This window comes from Choloepus didactylus, chromosome Y (assembly GCF_015220235.1).
Source record: "Choloepus didactylus isolate mChoDid1 chromosome Y, mChoDid1.pri, whole genome shotgun sequence".
Lineage (NCBI taxonomy): Eukaryota > Metazoa > Chordata > Mammalia > Pilosa > Megalonychidae > Choloepus > Choloepus didactylus.
In genome coordinates, this window is record NC_051335.1 from 53,042,456 (window position 1) to 53,065,537 (window position 23,082).

A 23,082-nucleotide genomic window follows, 5' to 3' on the forward strand; every position below is an offset into this window, starting at 1 on the left:
GACAACAACTTTGCAGTTTTCAGAGATAAGCTGTGTGAAACTTATGAGAGAAAAGTATCACTGCTCTTTCCACTGATCTTAATCACAAATTGAAAAAAATACATATATTTAAATAATATGACTCCATTCACTATGCATGGATCATGTGGACCAGTCACTTGGTAAGTAGTTGTAACTTCTTAATTGCCCCCTATTTTGTACTCTTGTTATTTGTGTTATTTTGAGTATTTTGGAAAAATCACACCTCTGATTTTTCAAATAGTGGTGGTAGACTTGTCGCAATCTAATAAAACTTCCACTTACATCATTTAAAATGGATAGTAACATGACATACATTTGTTACAGCTACACATGTAAGTCGTTTGCAGAGGTGAAACTGCTTTGTTGTTGCTATACCAAAAGAAAAAGAAATTAAGGACTATAGCTCATGAATAATATTAACATTTTCTGTCACAAATTGGAATTGTATCAATTCATGTCACAGAGCTTAAAATGTTAGCATAAGTATTAAGAAAACATAAACAATGTTTTTAACTTCCCATCAAGACTAATTTGAATATTTCTATAAAGCAGAATTAAAAGCATTTTTCTTCTCATTTATGGTTTGATATATGTAGTGCCTCTTCTGTTCCTATCTTAAGAATTTCTCAGTATAATGAATAATTATTACAATATAATTATAAAGCATGACAGAATTCTATACAGATTATTTGAAGAAATTTATCAATGCAAAACTTCAAATATATCTAACCCTGATATATATCTGTTTGCCTTATGCTATAGTTTACCAAATGCAAAAATTTTAGTTTTTGCTGATTCTTAATTTTAGCCAAAGAGGTTGAAAGTAAGAAATTTAATTCTTCTAATATGTTTAGAAAATGTATGTGTTCACTTTTGTTCACTTTGTAAGGTCATTGGAGCCCAATTGTTCAACCAACTTATAAATATATTAAATATCCTATTATAAAATCTCTCACAAGTAGGATACTTGGACACAGACATAAAAAATTTGTCATTCCTGTTCTTATTAGGTCTATGCAGTATTTCATGTTACATTTTATAGATCACTGTATATAAATTCATTACTGCAATATAGTAATATATGTTTTTAAGGAAGTAGGTGGGCTCATGCGGCGAGGATATATTTGAAAGAACAGATTTACAAAGGCACTAATATGTATTTAGAACCAGCATAGCACAATGTACATTTAAGTAGATTAGTTATTTAAAAACATATTATCCCACTTCCCTGCTAAATGAAATTAATGATCATCCTTGATTTTCTTATGTCTCCCAGTGGTGTAAACAGCATGTAATAAAACATCTTCAGTCACAAGATTTAATGTGAGACAAACAAGTATAGGCTGTATATATCATGCACTAAACTGCTTTTTTTTAACCATTGTCTTTTGCCCCTTCCTTTTTTGTTAAAAAGCAGTATTTAATGTTGTAGTTGAAGTGCATATCTAATATCAGAAAAAATTTTCTAATGGAATAACTTGTAAAATCTCTACCCTAACAAATTAATTCAATATCTAGGAAGTTCCTATCTGAAAAACAGTGGTTTTTGTTCTTCAGTATCTACAAAGTTTAAACAAGCAGGTCTCTTTCAGTTTGTTGCTATATTGAATACATGAGTGTTATAGAAAGGATTCAGGTGTTACAAATGACTGGAGAAGCTGTCACATGCAGAACTAATTAATTTCACTAGATTCATCGGTAGTAACATGGTTCAAAATTTTGACTGGCCTTTAGTAACAGAAAAGAACAGCTAAACTAATAATGCAGACACAGCAAAACTCCTTTTAGTTGTAATACTTTAAAGTGGATTCATTGATGGCTGAAAAAGAAAAAAAGAGTTAGCTTACAACTGATTCATAATTAATTTAAGCCACTGTTATTCTTGTATGCACACAGTTATGGAGGTGATTTAAAGTGATAAGTATAAAACCAAGGAAATGTGTTGCACTTTTGTGGTACTCATATGTATATCCAATGAAACAATGGTTTGTTTATCTGATCTTTAGTCAAGGTGTGCTTCAAATGACTTAAGCAAGAGTGAGGGAGGATTGAGTAGATTTCCTCATTGGTGTCATATTTGGAGGTTAGGTATTCCCAGACATCTCTAACGATTAATAAATATAGAATATATTCTTTATATTCTATATTTATATATAGAATATAAATAATATATCCCTTGAGATGTTCAGTTTGATATTTATTGCTACACATTATTAATGGATAGAGAAGTAATGTCAGCTATTAGACTCTTAATTTGGCAGGTCCTCATGCTGATGCCACCTCTGGGTGCATATGGTTATCAGCAGCATTTGCTTCTCAGCCTTAAAGTTCAGCATCAAATTATCTCTGAATGACAAATTATAAATCCTGTGCTGACTTTCTCTTGCTGCTAATCTGGCTCTTGAACCATCAAATACCCCTTATCCATTAATAATTACTAATAAATAATATTCAACTAATAAGTAATATTCAACTAATTAATGATCTAAGGAAAAACGTATCTTGAAGCTCAAATTATGCATTCACTTTTTGGATGTGGGTGGGTTACCAGATCTTGGCTGCTCCCATTGATGATAGACAACCATAGTTACACAATTAATGGCTTGATTTTGGTTAGAGAAGGGCTATCCTTCAGAGTTAAAAACTTTCTGAATATTTTTGCTTACTCAAATATTTTGAAGTTCAATGAAAATAATTTTAAGTGAGCTTTTTGTGAACAGATGGCTAATTTTTGTTAACTATACATCTGCAATGCAATCTAAAAATTTCTGTTAAGAGTTTCTGCAGAATAATTGGTTTGTATATCTGTTGCTTATCGCAGTATACCTAAGCAGTTTGAGATTTTTACTAAAGTATAATTCATATTCAGAAAACACATACACTTATGTGCTTATCACTCAGATCAAGAAGCAGAACATTATTAGCACCCTAGAAGCCCTTCAAATGCTCCCTTCCAATCAGTACCCCAACCAATCCAAGGATAACCACTGTGACTGGCTTCTGTCACGAATTTTGTCTGTTTTTAGAACTTGAGCAGTTTGACAAGTGAGGAATTTTAACAAAACAAAGGCTGTCATTTTCATAATGTTTAAGTCAGATTCAGTATGGTTTTGGAGCTGGGTTTATCAACCTTTCTCCTCCCCATTGCACCTAAGAGATATAACACATTCCCATAACTCTCCATGGCTCATTATCAGAATCTTCCTGTTAACAGTGTACAAGAATATAAGTAGGACAAAAACCCAAGGTCATTCTGATTTCTAATAGAATTTCTCAGCCTCAGCACTATTAACATTTTGTTAATAGTGGATAATTCCTTGTTGTGGAGGACTGTTCTTTGCATTGTAGTATATTTAGCAGCATCCTTGTTCTCTACCCACTAGATGTCAGTAGCTCCCTCCAAGTTGTGACAACAAAAGATACTTCCAAATATCGCCAAATGTCCCCAAGGAGGGCAAAATTCCCCCTTTTAGAAAACCACTGTGCAAGACAAAATATACTCCCTATTTGATGATCACTGCTGTAAAAGTTAATAGGTCAATAAGTAAATGTTTTAGGGAAGTAGCTTTCAGTCCTTTGTAAGAAGAGGGTTTTAATAATCAACCCCCTAAGGAATAGATTGGACTGCTTAGGAAGGTGCTGAAGTCCCTGTCATCAGATCATCTTGGAGTATGCTATAGAAGGTAGATATTATAGAGTAGATGACCTTTTGAGTACTCTTCAGCCTAATTATCATTGTGGGATTTAAAGCTGGAGGATCTTATAATATAGTGAGAAAGATAGACACATCTCCTCTCTGCTTTCAAACTTCTAAAAATTTATTATTTACAGGAATAAGTAACACATTCAATATTGCAAGATAAATACTATTAAAAATGCCTCTCCTCCATCTTCCATTCCCCTTAATTGTCTATGATATTTGCTACCTGCTTTAGAAAAAATGAAACTTTTTTTTGAAAATTTAGAATTAGTTCAATAACTCCTGAGATATGAAATAAAAGAAATAAAGTTAATATTCTGTTAATCTTATTTGGGGTAAACATCAACCTAGTTTATTATAGTTTGGATAATTAGATTACCCCATGTATTGATCATTTCAAAGTTTATTAATTCCCACTATATATCAGTAAGGAAAACATGGAAAAGCCTTAAGAGGGAACAAACAAACCTCTCAAAGTTACTTATTTTAATGATGTTTTATCTCAGTTTTTAAAGGATATTAACAAGATAGTCAAAATCGGACTAGAAGTGTCCATGTGAACTTACACCAGTCCATTTGTCTTCTCTTTGCTCAGTCACAATAGTTTGTGTGTCTCTACCTGGTGGTATACATTCATATTCATCATACAGAAGGCCTAGGATTGGATACTGTGTCTTATACCTAGACAGAAGAAAAGAGTTAGTTTACAGGTTGGATAAGAAAATAACTCATTTAATTTTAGTTGCTCCTACTTTGATTCCCCTTATTAAACTGGTTTGGCTCTGGGTGACTTTGTGTTTATAAAAATAAAATTCCTCTCTTAATGAACAAAGGTTTTTTACCATTATTTTCAAGAGTCGCTCTTGAGTAGCTTCTCCTTCTCGCTGTGATGGACTACTGGCAGTGCAAGACAGTGATTCTAGAGAAAGAAGGCTAATGTTGTGAGCCTCAGAAGTGCACAAGTCACTGCCTGGAGAAATTTTCCTTGATATAGGACAGGAAAACGGAAGGCAGACAGGTCCTAGCCTTCTTACCAAGTTGAGGAGATAGAGCTTAGCATAAAGGTATGCCAAGGCAGCCAGAATTTGTGGGACAGTATACCAGACAGGAGAAAGCTACATAGAGGTCAGGAGACCTGTACATGGTTCCACATGAGTCTTTGGCTGAGTACTGATCAGTGTATGCATGTGAGGTAGCCATTGAGACTGGGAAAAGAACCAGAAAAAATGAGCAGGCTAAGAATCCCTAGGGCTCACATAGGGACATAAATAGTTTGTTTCACTAGCTACAGTGGAAAGGCCTCCTATGGAGCAGGCATCAGGTGGAGATCTAGAAGAATATTGCCTTTGTAGCAGGATGATATTAACACTAGACTATAGGCTGCCTTAACAGAGCTTAAAAGCAAGATTTGAAGGTATAAAACTATTTTTTGAATTAACTTCATCTCAGAACAAACCCTCCAAATATTTAAAGTAATACCGAAAAGAGTCTAGAACCCAACAATGTAAAATCACAGTAAAAAGTTAGTAGGCCTGCATTGAAGCAGGAAGATGTGACAAATAGTGAAGAGAAAAATCAATTAGGTTTTTAGTAGAAATAGATCAAAAAATGAAACATTAAAAAAAAGAGTGGACCAGGGCTCAGCTATCAGAAATCTATACTCTCTATGTTCAAGAAGTTAGAGGAAAGCATGAGTGTGATGTATAAAAAATGTTCACATTAGACTACCAAAGATGAAAAATACATGTTTTAGATGAGCAGCAGATTAGTCACTGCAGGATAACAGACTAGCAGATTTGAAGACAGCAAGAAAAATGATCCAAAATGAAATAAGATAAAAAGATTGAAAAAGTGTACAGAGCACAAGTAAACTGTGGAAAATACCAAGCAGCCTTGTTTATGTGTAATTGAAGTCCTGAAGGTTTGACAGGAGACAGAACAAAAACAATTGTTATAACAAACAAATTGTTTCCAAATTTGATGAAAACTATAAACACAGATCCAAGACACTCAATGAACCTCGCAAAAAAGAAACGTGAAGAAAACCACAGACAGGTTCATCATTATCAAATTACTGAAAATCGGTGATAAACAGAGAATTGTAAAAACATCCAGAGGAAAAACAGGACATTGCTCAGGGAGGATCAGTCATAAGATTAACACCTGACTTCTTGTCAGATACATGAGAGTCAGAAGACAGAGTGGAGTGATATCTTTAAAGTAATGAAAGAAAACACTAACAGCTTAATAGTCTACACACAGCAAAAGTATCTTTCAGTAAATAAGGTAAAATACTCTTTTCAGGCAAAAAGCCAGGAGAATTCTTCAGTAGAACAGCATGACAAGAAATATTAAAGAAAATCTTTTGGGCTGAGGGAAAATCATAACCTGGAAATTTGTATCTAAGCAAAGAAATGAATAGCAGTAGAAAAAGTAAATAAGTGGACACATTAAAAATTTTTTTTTAATTTCTTTAAAAGGTAACTGGCTATTTGAAGCAAAACCAGTAACAATGTATTTGGGTGGCTATATGTAAAAATAAATATATATGACAAAATAGTTAAAAGATCATGAGGGGGAAATGGAAATATACTATTATAACTTTGCTGTGCATGATGGAGTATGATATTGTTTGAAGTAAAAACTGTGATTAGGTAAAAAAAAAACATACTGTAAACCCTAGAACAGCCATAAAAAGAGGTATAGCTAAGTTAATAAAATAAATAAAATGAAATCATGAAAAAATGCTTAATCCAAAATAAGAAAGTAAAGGATGATCAAAGAAAAGATGAGACAAACAGAAAACAGATGGTAGATTAAACTCAACCTTATGGGCTATCACATTAATTAATTAACCCATCCAATTAAAAGGCAAAGACTGTTACATTGGATGAAAAAGCAAGATAATGCTATCTACAAAACTCTCACCTTGATATAAAGACATTGATAGATAAAAAGTAAAGTGATGAAAACATGTAGCATGCATTGTGTATTCAAAAGAAAGCTGGAGAAATTATATTAATATCAGATGAAGTAATCTTCATAACAAGCATTATCAAGGATAATGAGGGTCATTTCACAATGATAAAGGAGTCAATACATCAACAAGATATAACAATCATAAATGTTTATTCATTGATAGGACATAATCCTTAATGTTTATGCACCTCCTTGCAGAAAGGAGAAATAGATAAATCCACAATTATAGTTGGAGATTTGGCATGCCTTTCCCAACAACTGATAGAAGAAAATACAGAAAATCAATAAAGGTATAGAATACACAAACTTAATCAAATTGACCTGACATTTACAAAACACCACACCCAAGAAGAATGGAATACTCATTTTTCTCAAGGTAATATGGAACATTTACAAAGAGAGACCATATTCTGGGCCATAAAACAAGTCTAAATAAAATGATTGAAATCAAACTATATTATATGATCAAAGCAGAAATAAATTAGAACTTGGTAAGAGAAAGATATCTGAAAAATTCCCAAATATTTGGAAACTAATAAACACAATTTTAAATTATCCATTGGTCAAAGAATAAATGACAAGGGAAATCAGAAATATTTTGAACTGAATGCAAATGAAAACAACTTGTGAAAATTTTGGGATGCAGTTGAAGCTGTGCTTAAGTGGAAATTTATAGCATTGAAGGTTTATATTTGAAAAGAAAAATGGTCTAAAATCAATGACCTAAGTTTCCAGCTTTAGAAACAAGAAAAGGAAGAGAAAAAATAAGTGGAAAATAAGCATAAGGAAAAAATAAAGAAATGAGAAGAAATTAATGAAATAGAATACAGAAAAATCAATTAAATCAAAAGCTGTTTCTTTAAGAATATTGATAATATTGATATAGCTCTAGCCAGACTGATCAGCAGAGAGAGAGAGAGAGAGAGAGAGAGAGAGAGAGAGAGAGAGAATGAATAATAAACCAATTTCAAGAAAGAAAGAAGGGCTATCACTAGAGATCCTAGAATCTTTCAAAGGATAGTAGAGGAATATTATGAATTTTGTGCCAATAAACTTGACAACTTCAATGAAATGCAAAACTTAAAAGAAAAACCACAAAAGCTCACTCAAGAAGAAATAATAACCTGAATATTCATACATCTATTTAAAAAGTTGAATTTGCAGTTGAAAATTTTCACATAAAGTAAACTCCAGTCCACTTAAGCTTCACTAATTCACTCCACAAGATTTTAATAATACCAGTTTTATTGGCATTATTTTATTTAGTAATACCAATTTTATTCCAGAAAATAAAACAGTAGGGGACACTTTCCAATTCATTCTATGGCGTCGACATTACACTGATGCTAAACCAGTCAAAGGCATTACAGGAAAATTAAAGTAAAAACCAATACTTTTCGTGAATATAATGCCAAAATCCTTAACAAAATTTTAGCAAATCAAATCTCACAAAATATACAAAGGATACTACATGACAACCAAGTTTATCCCTGTAACTCAAGGTTAGTTTTACATTTCCACATCAAGGAATATGATTCACCATTGTAACAGATCAAAAAGTATAAAAGCTTATGATCAGCAGTGGGATTTATGGAATGGAGCAGTAAGGCTCTCAGTATACCCTTAACCCAATGAAACAATTTAACTGTTGAAAATTATTAAAATAAGCAAACAAGTAAAAATCAGTCATTTAGCCTCTGGAAATTGTTCTCAGGGCAGACAGCATATAGAAAAATATTAATTCAAGAAAATGTACTACATTTTGGTAAGAATAGTGATAATCTATGGGATTTGAGCCACTACTTGTTCCCTTACCCCTCTCCTCAAGCTCTAAGCTGGTAAGGTGCAGCCAATAAGACAGAAGCTCCCTCTCCCACCAGCTTTCAGTCTGAGGCTACAGTTCCACACCACGAGAGACAGGCTGCCTGCATTTCTCTGTGCCTCCAAGAAGGCAAGAGTGGCTCTTTTCCTCCACTAATCCCCACTCATAGGGCAGAAACTCCACTCCAAGCACTGGGTCCTTTGTCACCCCCACCTGACCATGCTCCTTGGATGGAGATTCCACGAGAAAAGAAGATCTTGAGAAGATTAAGGGCTACCAATTCTCCCAGTGTCCACTGGTAGAGCAAGGATGTCACTCTGGAAAAAGCAGGCCCCTGCCCCAGCTCTGTTGCAGTAGCAAAGGAATTCTGCTTATGGGCCATAAGAATGAAGAGTGTCACAGCTCTGCCTGATGGGAGTGATTTTATAAGAAATAGAGAGTGGAGAACTCCATACATAAGAATGTTGTTGAAAACAATGGCAATCTTGGAGATTCCAAAGGAGGCTGGTAGATCTGTAAAACAAGCAAAATGGCAAAGCAGGCAGAAGTTTAATAGAACTAAACAGGGAAAGAGACAGTCAAGAAGAGTCCTCCTGGGATCACAGCCATATGTAGGGGTCAAGAAGGCTGTGTATATGTGTTAGGCTACACCCACTAAGAAACAATCACAACAGGACATAGGACAAACTTGAGAGACTCCAAAAGGGGCACAAAGAATCACCCACACAGGATAGAAAACTCACTGGCATAAGGTGCTAAAATGCTATCCCTGACCAAACACTGAACAATAAACTACTGTGACCCAGAAGAGATGCCTAGGAAGCCTGGCTGAAAAGGAAGATCAGGCTCATTTCTGGAAGATCAGGCAATCTGGAAGACTATACCCAAGGTTATGCGTTATCAGGCACAATCAGGGAGAGAACCTCCAGTCTACTAGGCTCTGGCTGAATACAGGCAAAAAAAAAAAAAAAATGTAAAGTCCCTGAACTGTGAATAAAAATTCCAAGTCATACACATATTCAGCAGTAAAGTGTAAAAATCCAACGGGCTAAGGTTGTATAAACACAACTTTTGTCTGTAAGTGGCTTATATAGAGCCAGGGGAAACTCTAGGTAGGCAGGATAAAAAGACAAAAACAGAAAAATGTCTGAACTGAGACATCAGATGCTGCACACATTGAGGAAAATAGACTTCAAAGAATTAGTTCAGTAAAGTCACTAAACAAATAAGCGTCAAGCAAACAAAAAACACAGCAATCCCCCAGTTGGGAATAGGGATCAGTATCCAGAGTTGCCTAAAATGTCCAGTTTTCAACAACAAAAAACAAGATGTACAAAGAATCAGAAAATTGTGACACCAAACAAGAAAAAAAAAAAAAAGTAGGCAAAAGAAACTACTTTAAAAAGGGATCAGGCAGTGGACCTAGAATACAAAGACTTCAAAGTAGCTGTAATAAATATGTTCAATGAGCTAAAAGAAACCTTTCTTAAAGATGTAAAGGAAGTTGACTTCAGTGAATATGACAGAGTAATGATCTCCAAAATTTCTCTCCTCCATAAAATCAGCTAGAAAACTGGCAAAAATTGTCAAAATCAACTTTTTCAGAACTCTGCAATTTATCCAAGGCTTTCAGCAGTCAGGGAGCATTTATTCAAGAAAAGTGACTAAATCTTGGTTAAAACAGAGAGCACTGTGGAGTTTGAACTTGTGCTTTTCCCATCCTGCCTCTCCAGCTGTGTGGTAGACTTGAAAACCAACAGCTCACAATCACAGTAAAAACCAGCAGCTTGGCAGCTACTAGAAAACACACAATGGGATGGTGTGCTTCAAAGTCTCATTCCAAGAGATTGTCATTGTTTGACCTGTCTGGTAATTCCATGGAATACTCCACTTGCAAGACTGTTTTTTTTTTTTTTTAACCCAACTTGGAGCTCGCACGGTGCAAAAAAACCCTTTCCCCAGGACTGTTTATACTCAAAACAATCTTCAGAAAGTGTTTAATATTGCAGATGCCTAAAACGGCTGTTAAGAGTTAGGGCAAATAAAAAGCTGACCAACAAATGTAAAAGGAAAAACTGCGGAATGAGATAGTCACAAACGGTTTTGAAAACTTCTCATATATTCCTGGGAATCTAGGAGGCCACAGTGTGTGTGGAGGGCTCTGCACATGCTCAGAAATGTATACATGCTCAAGATGCAGAGAAGACCCTAAGCTCTCACCCCTGGCTGACCATGAAACTTTGTGAAGCAGGAAGTGAAGGCTAAAGCAGAGTTGTAAATTGCCTGTCAGAGCATTCAAGATGTGCCTTAACTGCACAAAGAGCCTCTCAGCAAAGACTTGGAGATTTATTGGTCTCAGGAATTTAAGGAATTCTCTTTCAAATCATTAGCTCACCACTAAATTAAACTAGCAGAGACTTAAAAGGCCACACACAAAAAGAATACAGACATTAGAGAATAAGATCAGATAAAACACTAAACAAACATTAACAACAGATAGCAACAACAACAAAAATGCCACGAGTGAGGGGAAGAATCTGATTTCCAGAGTTGCCACATTATATTATTTAGAATGTCCAGGTTTCAATAAGACATCATGAGACATGCAAAGAATCAAGAAACATTATCTACACAGAGGGGAAAAAGCAATCAATAAAATCATCACCAAGGAGCCTAGATATTGGACTTGTTAGACAAAAATTTTAAATCAGCTATTTTAAATATGTTCAAATAATTAAATACCATGTCTAAAGAGCTAAAGGAATTTATTAGAATGATGCCTCACTAAATGGAGAATATCAATAAAAAATAAATTATAAAAATAAAACCATATAGAAATTCTGAGGTTGACAAGTATAATAATTAGAAATTTCACTAGATGGGCTCAACAGAAGATTCGAGTAGGAAGAATCTGCAAACTTGAAGGTAGGACAATTAGGGTTATCCAAATTGAGTAGCAGAAAGAAAAAAGAATGAAGAAAAATCAGAAGAAACTCAGAACTGTGGGACAGCATATGCATTGACTTATACACATAATGGGAATCCCACAGGGAAAGGAGAGAAAAAGTGGCAGAAAGAACAGGTGAAGAGGCAATGGCTGAAAACTTCTCAAATTTGATGTAAAATATCAATCTACACATCCAAGTAGAATGAAATCAAAGAGTTTTACACCTTAACACACCATGATCAAATTCAAGGGCCAAAGAAAAAGTAAGAATTTTGAAATCAGCAAGCAAGAAGTAACTTACAATGTAAGAGGGAGTCTCAAAAATCTGATTTGTCATCAGAAACCATGGAGGCCAGAATGCAATGAAATGACATATTCAAAGTGCTGAAAGAGAAAACTGTCAACCAATAATTCTTTATCCAGGAAAACTGTCCTTCAAAATTGAAGGAAAAACAATACCTTCACACAAGAAAAAAAAAAAAACTGAGAAAATTTGTCTCTAGCAAAACTGCCTTATAAGAATTACTAAACAGAATCCTTCAGGCTGAAATATAATGACACTACACAGTATCTCCATTCCACATGAATAAAGATCATCAGGAAAGGTAACTGTATACGTAAATATAAAAGACAATATAAATATATTTTTGTTTGAAATTTTTATGATATTAAAAGCAACTGCATAAGGCAATAATTATAACTCTATATTGATGGCCAAACCATGTATAAAGATGTGATTTCTATGAAAAAGCACAAATAAGAGAAAAGAGAACAAGTCTATGTGGGAGCAAAGATCAAATTAAGTTGGTATTAATGCAAATTAGATTGCTTTATGAGCACATAAAGACCATATAAGATCACGTAAACAAAAAACAAAACAAAAGAAAAAGAACACCGGTGAAGGAAATTATAAAAGATAGTATGAGCCCATATTTCTTCACTTTTCTTTTAACTGATTTCAGAAAGGAATTATGTCAAACAAAATGCATATAATTGTATTGTTGGGTCTATGACATATATAAATATAATATATTTGACAATAACAGCCTCAACGAGGCAGGTGGGAGTAGGGCTATATTGGAGTGAGGAAATTACTTCAAATGGAAACTCAAATCCATGAGAACAAATGAAAAGAACCAGGAATGGTAAATAAGAAGTAAATATAACAAACTCTATAGATATATACTACCTTTCCCTTCTTCTCTCAACTTCTTTAAAAGAGAAAATGATATAAAACAGTAATTATGTCAAGGTATGTTTGGTCTATAACATGTATGCATGGGATAAGTGTAACAATAATAGCACAAAAAAGGAGAAGAGGAAATAGAGCCATATATAAGTATTGTCCATGTGAAATACTGGAACTAAGTTCATATAAATCTGAACTATATTTCAATTAGTTAAGATGTATATAGTGGGGCAGGGCAAGATGGTGGAGTGGTGAGGTGCAGAATTTCGTCTCTCCCCTAGAGCAGCTGGCAGTTACCCAAGGACTATATGAAACAGTGTTTTCAGGGTGTCCAGTAACCAGTCACACATCGGATGCAAGTTTGGAATTGGAGGAAAAGCTGAGATCACAGTGAACACTGTAAGTTCCCCGGACCAGGGGTCTGGCACCCCTCCCCACCCAGACCTCACAGACTGTCTTGCTGCTGGCTCCCTGAAAGGGGGGGGGGGGACCAAAAAACAGCAATCTGCTGAGGGCGAGAAGGAGGGCTCAACCCAGCCTCAACTGCAGAATTAATTAACTAATTAATTAACTAATTTTGGGTGTTGGGGGTACTAAAGAAGGGCTGGGCTCTGAGAAGGGAGTGCACATAAAAGCGGGCACCCATTCCCAGGCTCCAAAAAAGTCATTTTTTCCCCTTACATTTGTCCCATCTGGCTTCTCACTGACTCCTCATCTTTTTGCATTTCAATACCCCCCTGGCAGGGGTGAAATTGAAGCTGTTGGAGAGTAATTATCAGACAATAGCCCAAAGTACATCTTTAAAGGCTCTATTCTGACACTGACAAAACTTCCAGGCTGGGGAAAGACTTTTAAAAGGGACTCCATTTTTTTTTTCTTTTCTATTTTTTTTTTTTAATCTAAAAGTAACATATGTGGTTATTTTCTGTCGGAAAGCCCAGGTTGAGGGACTAGGCTGGGCTTGGGGGGAGACAGAGTACCCACAGTGTCTTTGAGTTCTGGATTCATTTCTGAAGAAGGTCTCCACCCCCATCTTTAATTGGCAGCTCAGGCTGGCAAAGGAATCTAGCTGGAGATGCCCCAAAGAGGAGAGGGGAGAAGGGAATAGTGCCCCTGAGAGACAACTGGAGTTCCTAGGATTGGGAGAGTGGAGGGAGGTCCAGCTCAACTGGCAGTCCTCCTTCTGGGAACTCAGACCTCAGGGGCTGGAATTCAGATTCCAGCTTCAGTCAGCCTTGCCCCTGACAGGATCAGAGTCACCAGGAGAACTAAAGTTTCCATACCTCCTTACACTGGTGGGGCAGCTGCGGGCTGGCAAGTGCCACCTGCTGGACAGGAGAGGAAAAGCACTGATTCTAAAGGCCTCATAGGAGGGTCTCATTCTCAGGAAAACTGTGTACCCTCCCAATGAGACCTGGGCCTCTCTAGACTGGGAAAATCTGACTGGGGTTGACCATATCTGAGGAGACCCTCTCACAAAAAGGCTACATAGGGGCAGGGCAAGAAACAGAAAAAAGAAGAAGTGAAAAATTCTGATCAACTAAATAGAACCTAAGTTAGAGGTCTAGAATAAGTCAAAGTGAATAACAGAAGCCAGAGAACAAAGCCAACCAAGAAACTCCTAGGTAAAAGATAGAAAACAAGCTCCAGAATAAGCTAATCAAGAAAATCAGATGCCTAGACAATTTAAGATAACAAGCCATACCAGGAAACATGAAAATATGGACCAGCCAAAGGAACAAACGAATAGTTCAACTGAGACACAGGAGTTGAGGCAACTAATGCTAAACAAATTCAATGAACTGAAGGAAGATATAGTGAAAGAGATATAAGGAAGACACTGGATGACTGTAAAGAATTCATAAACTTGAATAAACAAATGGCAGAACTCATAGGAATTAAGGCAACAATGGAGGAGATGAAAAACACAATGGAGGGACACAACAGTAGATTTGAAAAGGCAGAAGAAAGGACCAGTGAGCTGGAAGACAAGACATTTGAATTCATACACACAAAAGAACAGATGGTGGAAAAAATGGAAAAATATGAGCAGGGTCTTATAGAGCTGAGTGACAATATGAAATGCACAAATATATGTGATATGGGTATCCCAGAAGGAGAAGAGAGGGGAAAAGGGGCAGAAAGAGTAATAGAAGAAATATTCACTGAAAATTTCCCAACTTTTATAAAAGACAGAAAATTAGAGATTCAAGAAGTACAGCATACCCCAAATAGAATAGATCCCAATAGACCTACTCCAAGATACATACTGATCAGATTATCCAATGTCAAAGACAAAGGAAGAGTTCTGAAAGCAGCAAGAGAAAAGCGATCTATCACATACAAGGGAAGGTCACTAAGACTATGTACAGATTTCTCTGCAGAAATCATGGAGGCAAGAAGACAGTGGCATGATATATTTAAGATACTGAAAGAGAAAAACTGCCAACCAAGAATTCTATATCCAGCAAAACTTTCCTTCAAAAATAAGGGAGACATTTAAAACATTTTCAGACAAACAGACACTGAGAGAGTTTGTGAATAAGAGACCAGCACTACAAGAAATACTAAAGGGAGTGTACAGGCTGATAGGAAAAGACAGGAGAGGGAGAGTTGGAGAAGAGTGCAGAAATGAAGATTATCAGGAAAGGTAAAAGGAGAGAGAGGAAAAAATAAGATATGACATATAAATTCCAAAAGACAAAATGGTAGTAGAAAGTAGTGCCCTTACAGTTATAACGCTAAATGTAAATGGATTAAACTCCCGAATAAAAAGACACAGACTGGCAGAGTGGATTGAAAAACAGGACCCATCTATATTCTGTCTACAAGAAACTCACTTTAGACACAAGGACAAAAATAGACTGAAAGTGAAAGGTTGGAAAAAGATATTTCACGCAAACAACAACCAGAAAAAAGCAGGAGTATCTATATTAATATCAGACAAATTAGACTTCAAAAGTAAAACAATTTAAAGAAAAAAATGACACTATATATTAATAAAAGGGTCAATTCTTTAAGAAAAGGTAACAATCATAAATATTTATGCACCAAGCCAGAATGCCCCAAAATTCATGAGGCAAACACTGAGATCACTGAAAGGAGAAGTAGACACCTCTACAATAATAGTTGGAGACTTCAGTACACTGCTTTCATCAATGGGTAGAACATCTAGACAGAGGAGCACTAAAGAAATGGAGATGTTGAATTGTATGATAAATGAACTAGACTTGACAGACTTTTATAGAACACTACATCCAACAACAGCAGGATACACTTTTTTCTCAAGTGCTCATGGAACATTCTCTAGGATAGACCACATGTTGGGTCACAAAGCAAGTCTCAACAAATTTGAAAATATTGATATTATACAAAACACTTTCTCAGACCATATGGAATGAAGTTGGAAATAAATAACAGGCAGAAGATCATAAAATTCACAAAATATGGAGGCTAAACAACAACCTCTTAGAAAACCAGTGGATAAAGGAAGAAATTACAAGAGAAATTAGTAAATATCTCAAGGCAAATGACAATGAAAACACAACTTATCAAAACTTATGGGATGCAGCAAAGGGGGTGCTGAGAGAAAAATTTATTGCCCTAAATGCCTATATTAAAAGAAAAGAGAGAGCAAAAATTGAAGACTTAATTGTTCACCTGGAGGAATTAGAGAAAGAACAGCAAACTAACCTCAAAGCAAACAGAAGGGAAGAAATAACAAAGATTAGAGCAGAAATAAATGCAACTGAGAACAGGAAAATAATAGAAAGAATCAACAAAACCAGAAGTTGGTTCCTTGAGAAAATCAATTAAATTGATGGACTGCTGGCTAGGCTAACAAAAAACAAGAGAGAGCAGATCCAAATAAATGCAATCAGAAATGGGAAAGGAAATATAACTTCTGACCCTGCAGAAATTAAGGAGATAATGAGAAGATACTATGAGCAACTATCTGCTAATAAACTAGACAACTTAGATGAAATGGACAACTTCCTCGGAAAGCATAAACAGCCAACATTAACTCAAGAAGAAACAGATGACGTCAACAAACCAATCACAAGTAAAGAGATTGAGTCAGTCATCAAAAAGCTACCAAAGAGGAAAAGTCCAGGACCAGATGGCTTCACATGTGAATTCTACCAAGCATTTAAGAAAGAATTAGTACCAATCCTGCTCAAACTCTTCAAAAATATTGAAGAAGAGGGGAAGCTACCTAAATCATTCTATGAAGCCAACATCACCCTAATACAAAAATCAGACAAAGAAACTACAAAAAAAGAGAATTATAGACCAATTATTTTAATGAATATAGATACAAAAATCCTCAACAAAATAATCAAAAAATGAATCCAGCAACACATTAAAAGAATTATACACCACGACCAGGTGGGATTTACTCCAGGTATGCAAGGCTGGTTCAACACAAGAAAATCAATGAATGTAATAAACCACATCAATCAATCAAAGCAGAAGAACCACATGATCATCTCAATCGATGCAGAAAAGGCATGCGAGAAAATTCAACATCCTTTCCTGATGAAAACACTTCAAAGGATAGGAATAGAAGGGAACTTTTTCAGTATGATAAAGGTGATATATGAAAAACCCACAGCTAACATCATACTCAATGCGGAGAGACGGAAAGCTTTTCCTCTAAAATCAGAATAAGACAGTGATGCCCACTGTCACCATTGTTATTCAACATTGTGCTGGAAGTTCTAGCTAGAGCAATTAGGCAAGAAAAAAAATAAAAGGCATCCAAATTGAAGAGGAAGAAGTAAAACTTTCACTGTTTGCAGATGACATGATTCCATAAGCAGAAAATCCAGAAAAATCTACAGCAAAACTGCTAGAACTAGTCAATGAATACAGCAAAGTGGCAGGTTACAAGATCAACGTGAAAAAATCTGTAGTGTTCCTTTACACAAGTAATATGCAACAAGAGGAGGAAATCAAGAAAAAAATCCCATTTACAATAGCAACCAAAAGAATCAAGTATTTAGGAATAAACTTAACCAAGGACACAAAAGACTTTTACGCAGAAAACTGTAAGAAACTACTAAAAGAAATTGAACACGACCTAAAAAAATGGAAGTACATACCATGTTCATGGATTGGAAGAGTAAATATAGTTAAAATGGCAATTTTACCTAAACTGATTTATAGATTCAATGCAATACCAATTCAAATCCCAACAAGTTACTTTATAGAAATAGAAAAACCAGTAACCAAATTTATTTGGAAAGGCAAGGTGTTCCAAATAGCCAAAAATATCTTGAGAAAGAGGAACAAAGTGGGAGGTCTCACACTACCCAACTTTGAAGCATGTTACAAAGCTACATTGCTCAAAACAGCATGGTATTGGCATAAGGACAGGTATACCAACCAATGGAATTGAATTGAGTGTTCAGAAGTAGACCCTTGCATCTACGGACAACTGATCTTTGATAAGGCAGTCCAGCCAAAGCAACTGGGAAAGAGCAGCCTCATCAATAAATGGTCTTTGGAGAACTGGATATCCATTTCCAAAAGAATGAAAGAGGATGCCTATCTCACATCTTATACAAAAATTAACTCAAAATGAATAAAAGACCTAAATGTTAGCACCAAGACCATAAAAGTCTTAGAAGAAAATGTAGGGCAATGTCTTAAAGATCTTGTGATAGGAGGTAGTTTCTTAGACTTCACACCCCAGGCACGAGCAACCAAAGAACAAATAGACAAATGGGATCTCCTCGAAATTAAACACTTTTGTACATCAAAAGACTTTGTCAGAAAAGTCAAAAGGCAACCTACACAATGGGAGATGATATTTGGAAACCACATATCAGATAAGGGTTTAATATCCCGAATATATAAAGGAATCCTACAACTCAATAACAGAATGACAAACAATCCAATTAAAAAATGGGCAAAAGACATGGACAGACATTTTTCTTAAGAGGAAATACAAATGGCTCAAAAACATATGAAAAAATGCTCAACTTCATTGGCTATTAAGGAAATGCAAATCAAAACCACAATGAGATATCATCTCTCACCTACCAGAATGGCCATTATCCAAAAAACAGAAAATGACAAGTGCTGGAGAGGATGTGGAGACAGAGGCACACTTATTCATTGTTGGTGGGAATGTAGAATGGTACAACCACTCTGGAAGACAGTGTGGAGGTTCCTCAGGAAGCTAAATATAGATTTTCCATATGACCCATCTATTCCATTGCTAGTTATATACTCAGAGGAACTGAAACTTAAGACATTTGCAAACCGATGTTTACTGTAGCATTATTCATGATTGCCAAGAGATGGAAACAGCCCAAATGTCCAACAACAGATGAGTGGATAAACAAACTGTGGTATATACGCATGATGGAATATTATGCAGCTGTAAGACAGAACAAAGACATGGATCATATAATAACGTGGATGAACCTTGAGGACATTATGTTGAGTGAAGTTAGCCAGAAACAAAAGGACAGATTCTGTATGGTCTCACTAATATGAACAGACATTAATGAACAAACTTTGGGAGTTAAAAGCTGACAACAGAGGGGATGAGGAGATAGAAAGAGGGTAGAGATCAGGCATTTGATGCTGAAGGACTACAGAATGTTTAGCAGGATTGATTGTAGAGATCCAGAAATAGATAGCATAATACTGTGTGATGGTAGCACAGTATTGTAAGTACACCAGACAAAGATGTCTGTGAGTAAAGCTGAAAGAGGTGGGATAGGAGAATGTATGGCACCAGAGGTAAAGATGGATGATGAAGACTGGGTCTGTATAGCTTGGCAAAAACTGGAGTGGCCAATGACTGTGACTAAATATACAAATATAAAAATGTTTTTGCATGTGGGAGAACAAATGAATGTCAATCATGCAGAGTGTTGAAAAAGGGATGGTATTTGGGACAAAACATAATCAAAGCAAACTGGAGTCTATGGTCAACAGTAGCATTGTAATATACCTCCATTGGATGTAGCAAAGGCGATGTGCCAATGCTGAGTGTATATGAGATGGGGATATAGGGGAGGAATATGGGATTCTTGGTAGTGGCATCTAAACTTTCAGATGCTGATCCCTTAGTGTATAACCTGATTGGTCTCTGGAAGAATGTGTATCTCTGAGATGCCTGAGGCTCTGAGCTAGAGCTCAGCAGATATGAATGTCAGTATTGGCGCATACAGCAACTGTTAAAAAAAAAAGCGAAAAAAGAGCCCAGACTTCAATTAGTGGTATGAATGAAGCAGATATGGTTAGGACTGGGGCAAACTGGGCCAAAGGGTAAAGGTCAAAAGTAACTGTCTTTTAAAACTTCGGTTTCCTTGTGAGACCAGGAGAAGAGATGTCTATTTGGTGCAGAATCTATATTTTCTAAACAGTATAACTCTACAGTCGGTTTGTTCAGACAGCACAATTGCATGGAACTTTGAATGGGAAGTGAGATGCGGTGGGTTGGTATAGGTTAGAGTGAAATAGTGACACATCCCAAAGTAATTTGGGCACAGAAAAAAATATATATTTATAACCTCCCCCCAAGGAGCTGGGGGATGGTGAGGAACTGTTGGACTTCCTCACCTGGACTGGTGTTGATGTCACAAACATTGGGACTGGCAGTTTGATGTGCCGAGTCCTCTGTCATGGGACTTGCCCTTATGAAGCTTGTTACTGCAAAAGAGAGGCTACACTTGCATATAATTGTGCCTAAGTGTCTCCCCCTGAGTGCCTCTTTGTTGCTCAGATGTGTCCCTCTCTCTCTCTCTCTCTAACTGAGCCACCTTGGCAGGTGGACTCACTGCCCTCCCCTCTACGTGGGACCCGACTCCCAGGGGTATAAATCTCCCTGGCAACACAGGATATGACTCCCAGGGATGAATCTGGACCCGGCATTGTGGGATTGAGGGTATCTTCTTGACCAAAAGGGGGATGCAAAATGAGATGAAATAATTTCAGTGGCTGGGAGATTTCAGGTGGAGTCGAGAGGTCACTCTGGTGGACATTCTTACGCACTATATAGATAACACCTCTTAGGTTTTAATGTATTGGAATAGCTAGAAGTAAATGCCTGAAGCTACCAAACTCCAACACAGTAGCCTGAACTCTTGAAGATGATTGTATGACAATGTAGCTTACAAAGGGTTACAGTGTGACTGTGAAAACCTTATGGAACACACTCCCTTTATCTAGTGTATGGATGGTTGGGTAGAAAAATGGGGACAAAAACTAAATGACAAATAGGGTGGGATGGAGGGGATGATTTGGGTGTTCTTTCTTTACTTTTATTTTTTATTCTTATTCTGGTTCTTTCTGATGTAAGGAAAATGTTCAGAGATAGATTGTGGTGATGAACGCGTAACTATGTTATCATACTGTGGACAGTTGATTGTATACCATGGATGATTGTATGGTGTGTGAATATATTTCAATAAAACTGAATTAAAAAAAAAGATGTATATAGTAAAACCTAGAGCAAACACTAAGAAAATAACTCAAAAATAGTGAAAAAAATCATTAAAGGCATCATAATGTTACACTAGAAAATATTCCCTTAATGTAAAAGAAAACAGTAAAGGAGGAATAAAGGGGAAGAAGTACATGAGACATAGAACACAAAATATGAAAGGGATGATGTAAATCCTCCTATATAAATAGCACTAAATTAAACAATCAGATCAAAGGCAAAGGTTGTCAGACTAAATAAAATAAGTGAGATCCAACTATGTCCTGTTTACAGGAGACAAACGTTAGATTCAAAGATACAAATAGTTTGAAAGCAAAAGAATGGAAAAATATATAGCATGCAAATGACAACCATAAAAGTGTTGAAGTGGAAATATTAATATCATAGAATAGAAAACAAAATATTTTACTACAGATAAAGAACATTCCAAAAAGATAACAGGGTCAATCCATCAGGAAGATAAAAGAATTATAAATATATGCACCTAACACTAGAACCCCAAAATACATAAAGCAAAACTGACTGAATTAAAGTTAGAAATAGGGAATTTAACTATAGTATTGGAGACTTCAATGCAAACTTTATATAATGGATGGAACAACTAGGCACAAGATGAGCAAGGAAATAGAAAATGCAAACAACACTATAAACCAACTAGAACTAACAGGCATCTGTAGAATACTCCACCCAGCATCAGCAGAATACACATCCTTCTCAAGCACCCAAGAAATATTCCCCAGAATGGACCATACACTTGACCATAAAACAAGCCTCAATAAATGTGAGGGATTAAAATAATACAACAAAGTTTGGTCTCTGATCACAATGGAATGAAATTAGGAATCAATAACATATGGAAATTTAAGAAATTCACAAATATGTGGAAATTAAATAACACATTCCTAAATAGCAAATTGATCAAAGGGGACATAACAAGGGGAGTAAGAAAATATTTTAAGATGAAAGAAAGCAAAAACACAACATTCCAAAACTTATGGGATATGGTGAAAACAGTGCACAGGGGAATTTATAGCCATAACTCCTATTTATAAAGGAAGAAAGATCTCAAGTACATAGCCTATCCTTCCACCTTAAGAAACCAGAAAAAAGAAAAAGAAAACCCAAAGCAAGAAGATGAAAACTGAAATAAAGATTAAAACAGAAATAGATGAAACCGAGAATAGAACAATGAAGAAATCACCGAAACCAAAAGTTGGTTCCTTGAGAAGGTCAAAAATATTGACAAAACTTTAGCTAGATTGACCAAGAGAAAAGATAGAGAAGTCAAATTACTAAAATCAGACACAAAAGAGGGGAGATCACTACTGGCCTTACAGAAATAAAAATGAGTATATGGGAATATATGAAGCATGCACGCCAGCAAATTATAGATAACTTTGATGAAAAGAGCACATTCCTAGAAAGATTCAAACTACCAAAGCTGTCTAAAGAACAAATAGAAAATACAAATAGACCTAGAACAAGTTAAGTGATTGAATTAATAATAAAAAAAACTTCCCACACCACAATGGAAAGTCCAAGCACAAATGGCTACACTGGTGAACTCTGTAAAACATTTAAGGAAGAATTGATACTAATCCACAAGAAACCTAAAAAAAAAAAAAATGGAAAAGGAGTGCATATATATCATATCATTCTATGAGGCTAGAATTACCCTGAAAACAAAACCAGAAGAAGATACCACAAGAAAACTACAGACCGATATTTCTTGTAAATATAGATGCAAAATTTCTTAACAAAATTCTAGCAAACCAAATCCAACAACATATAAAAATAATTAAGTAACATGACCAAATGGGATTTATCCCAGGGATGCAAGGTTGTTGTAAAACCTGAAAATCATTTAAAGTAATACACCATATTAATAGAATAGAGAACAAAAATCTTATCTCAATAGACACAGAAAAAACATTTGAAAATTTCTAACACACTTTCTTGA

The 23,082-nt window shown here is 35.6% G+C and overlaps 1 protein-coding gene across 1 annotated transcript in view; it reads right to left on the minus strand.

The window, feature by feature from the left end:
• Positions 1 to 4,263: 4,263 nt before the first annotated feature.
• The window catches only part of POF1B (POF1B actin binding protein), a 122,534-nt gene continuing 103,715 nt past the window's right edge, over positions 4,264 to 23,082 (minus strand). The window contains 1 exon segment of the mRNA XM_037822817.1: positions 4,264 to 4,402. Coding sequence (XP_037678745.1) covers positions 4,264 to 4,402 — 139 coding nt within the window.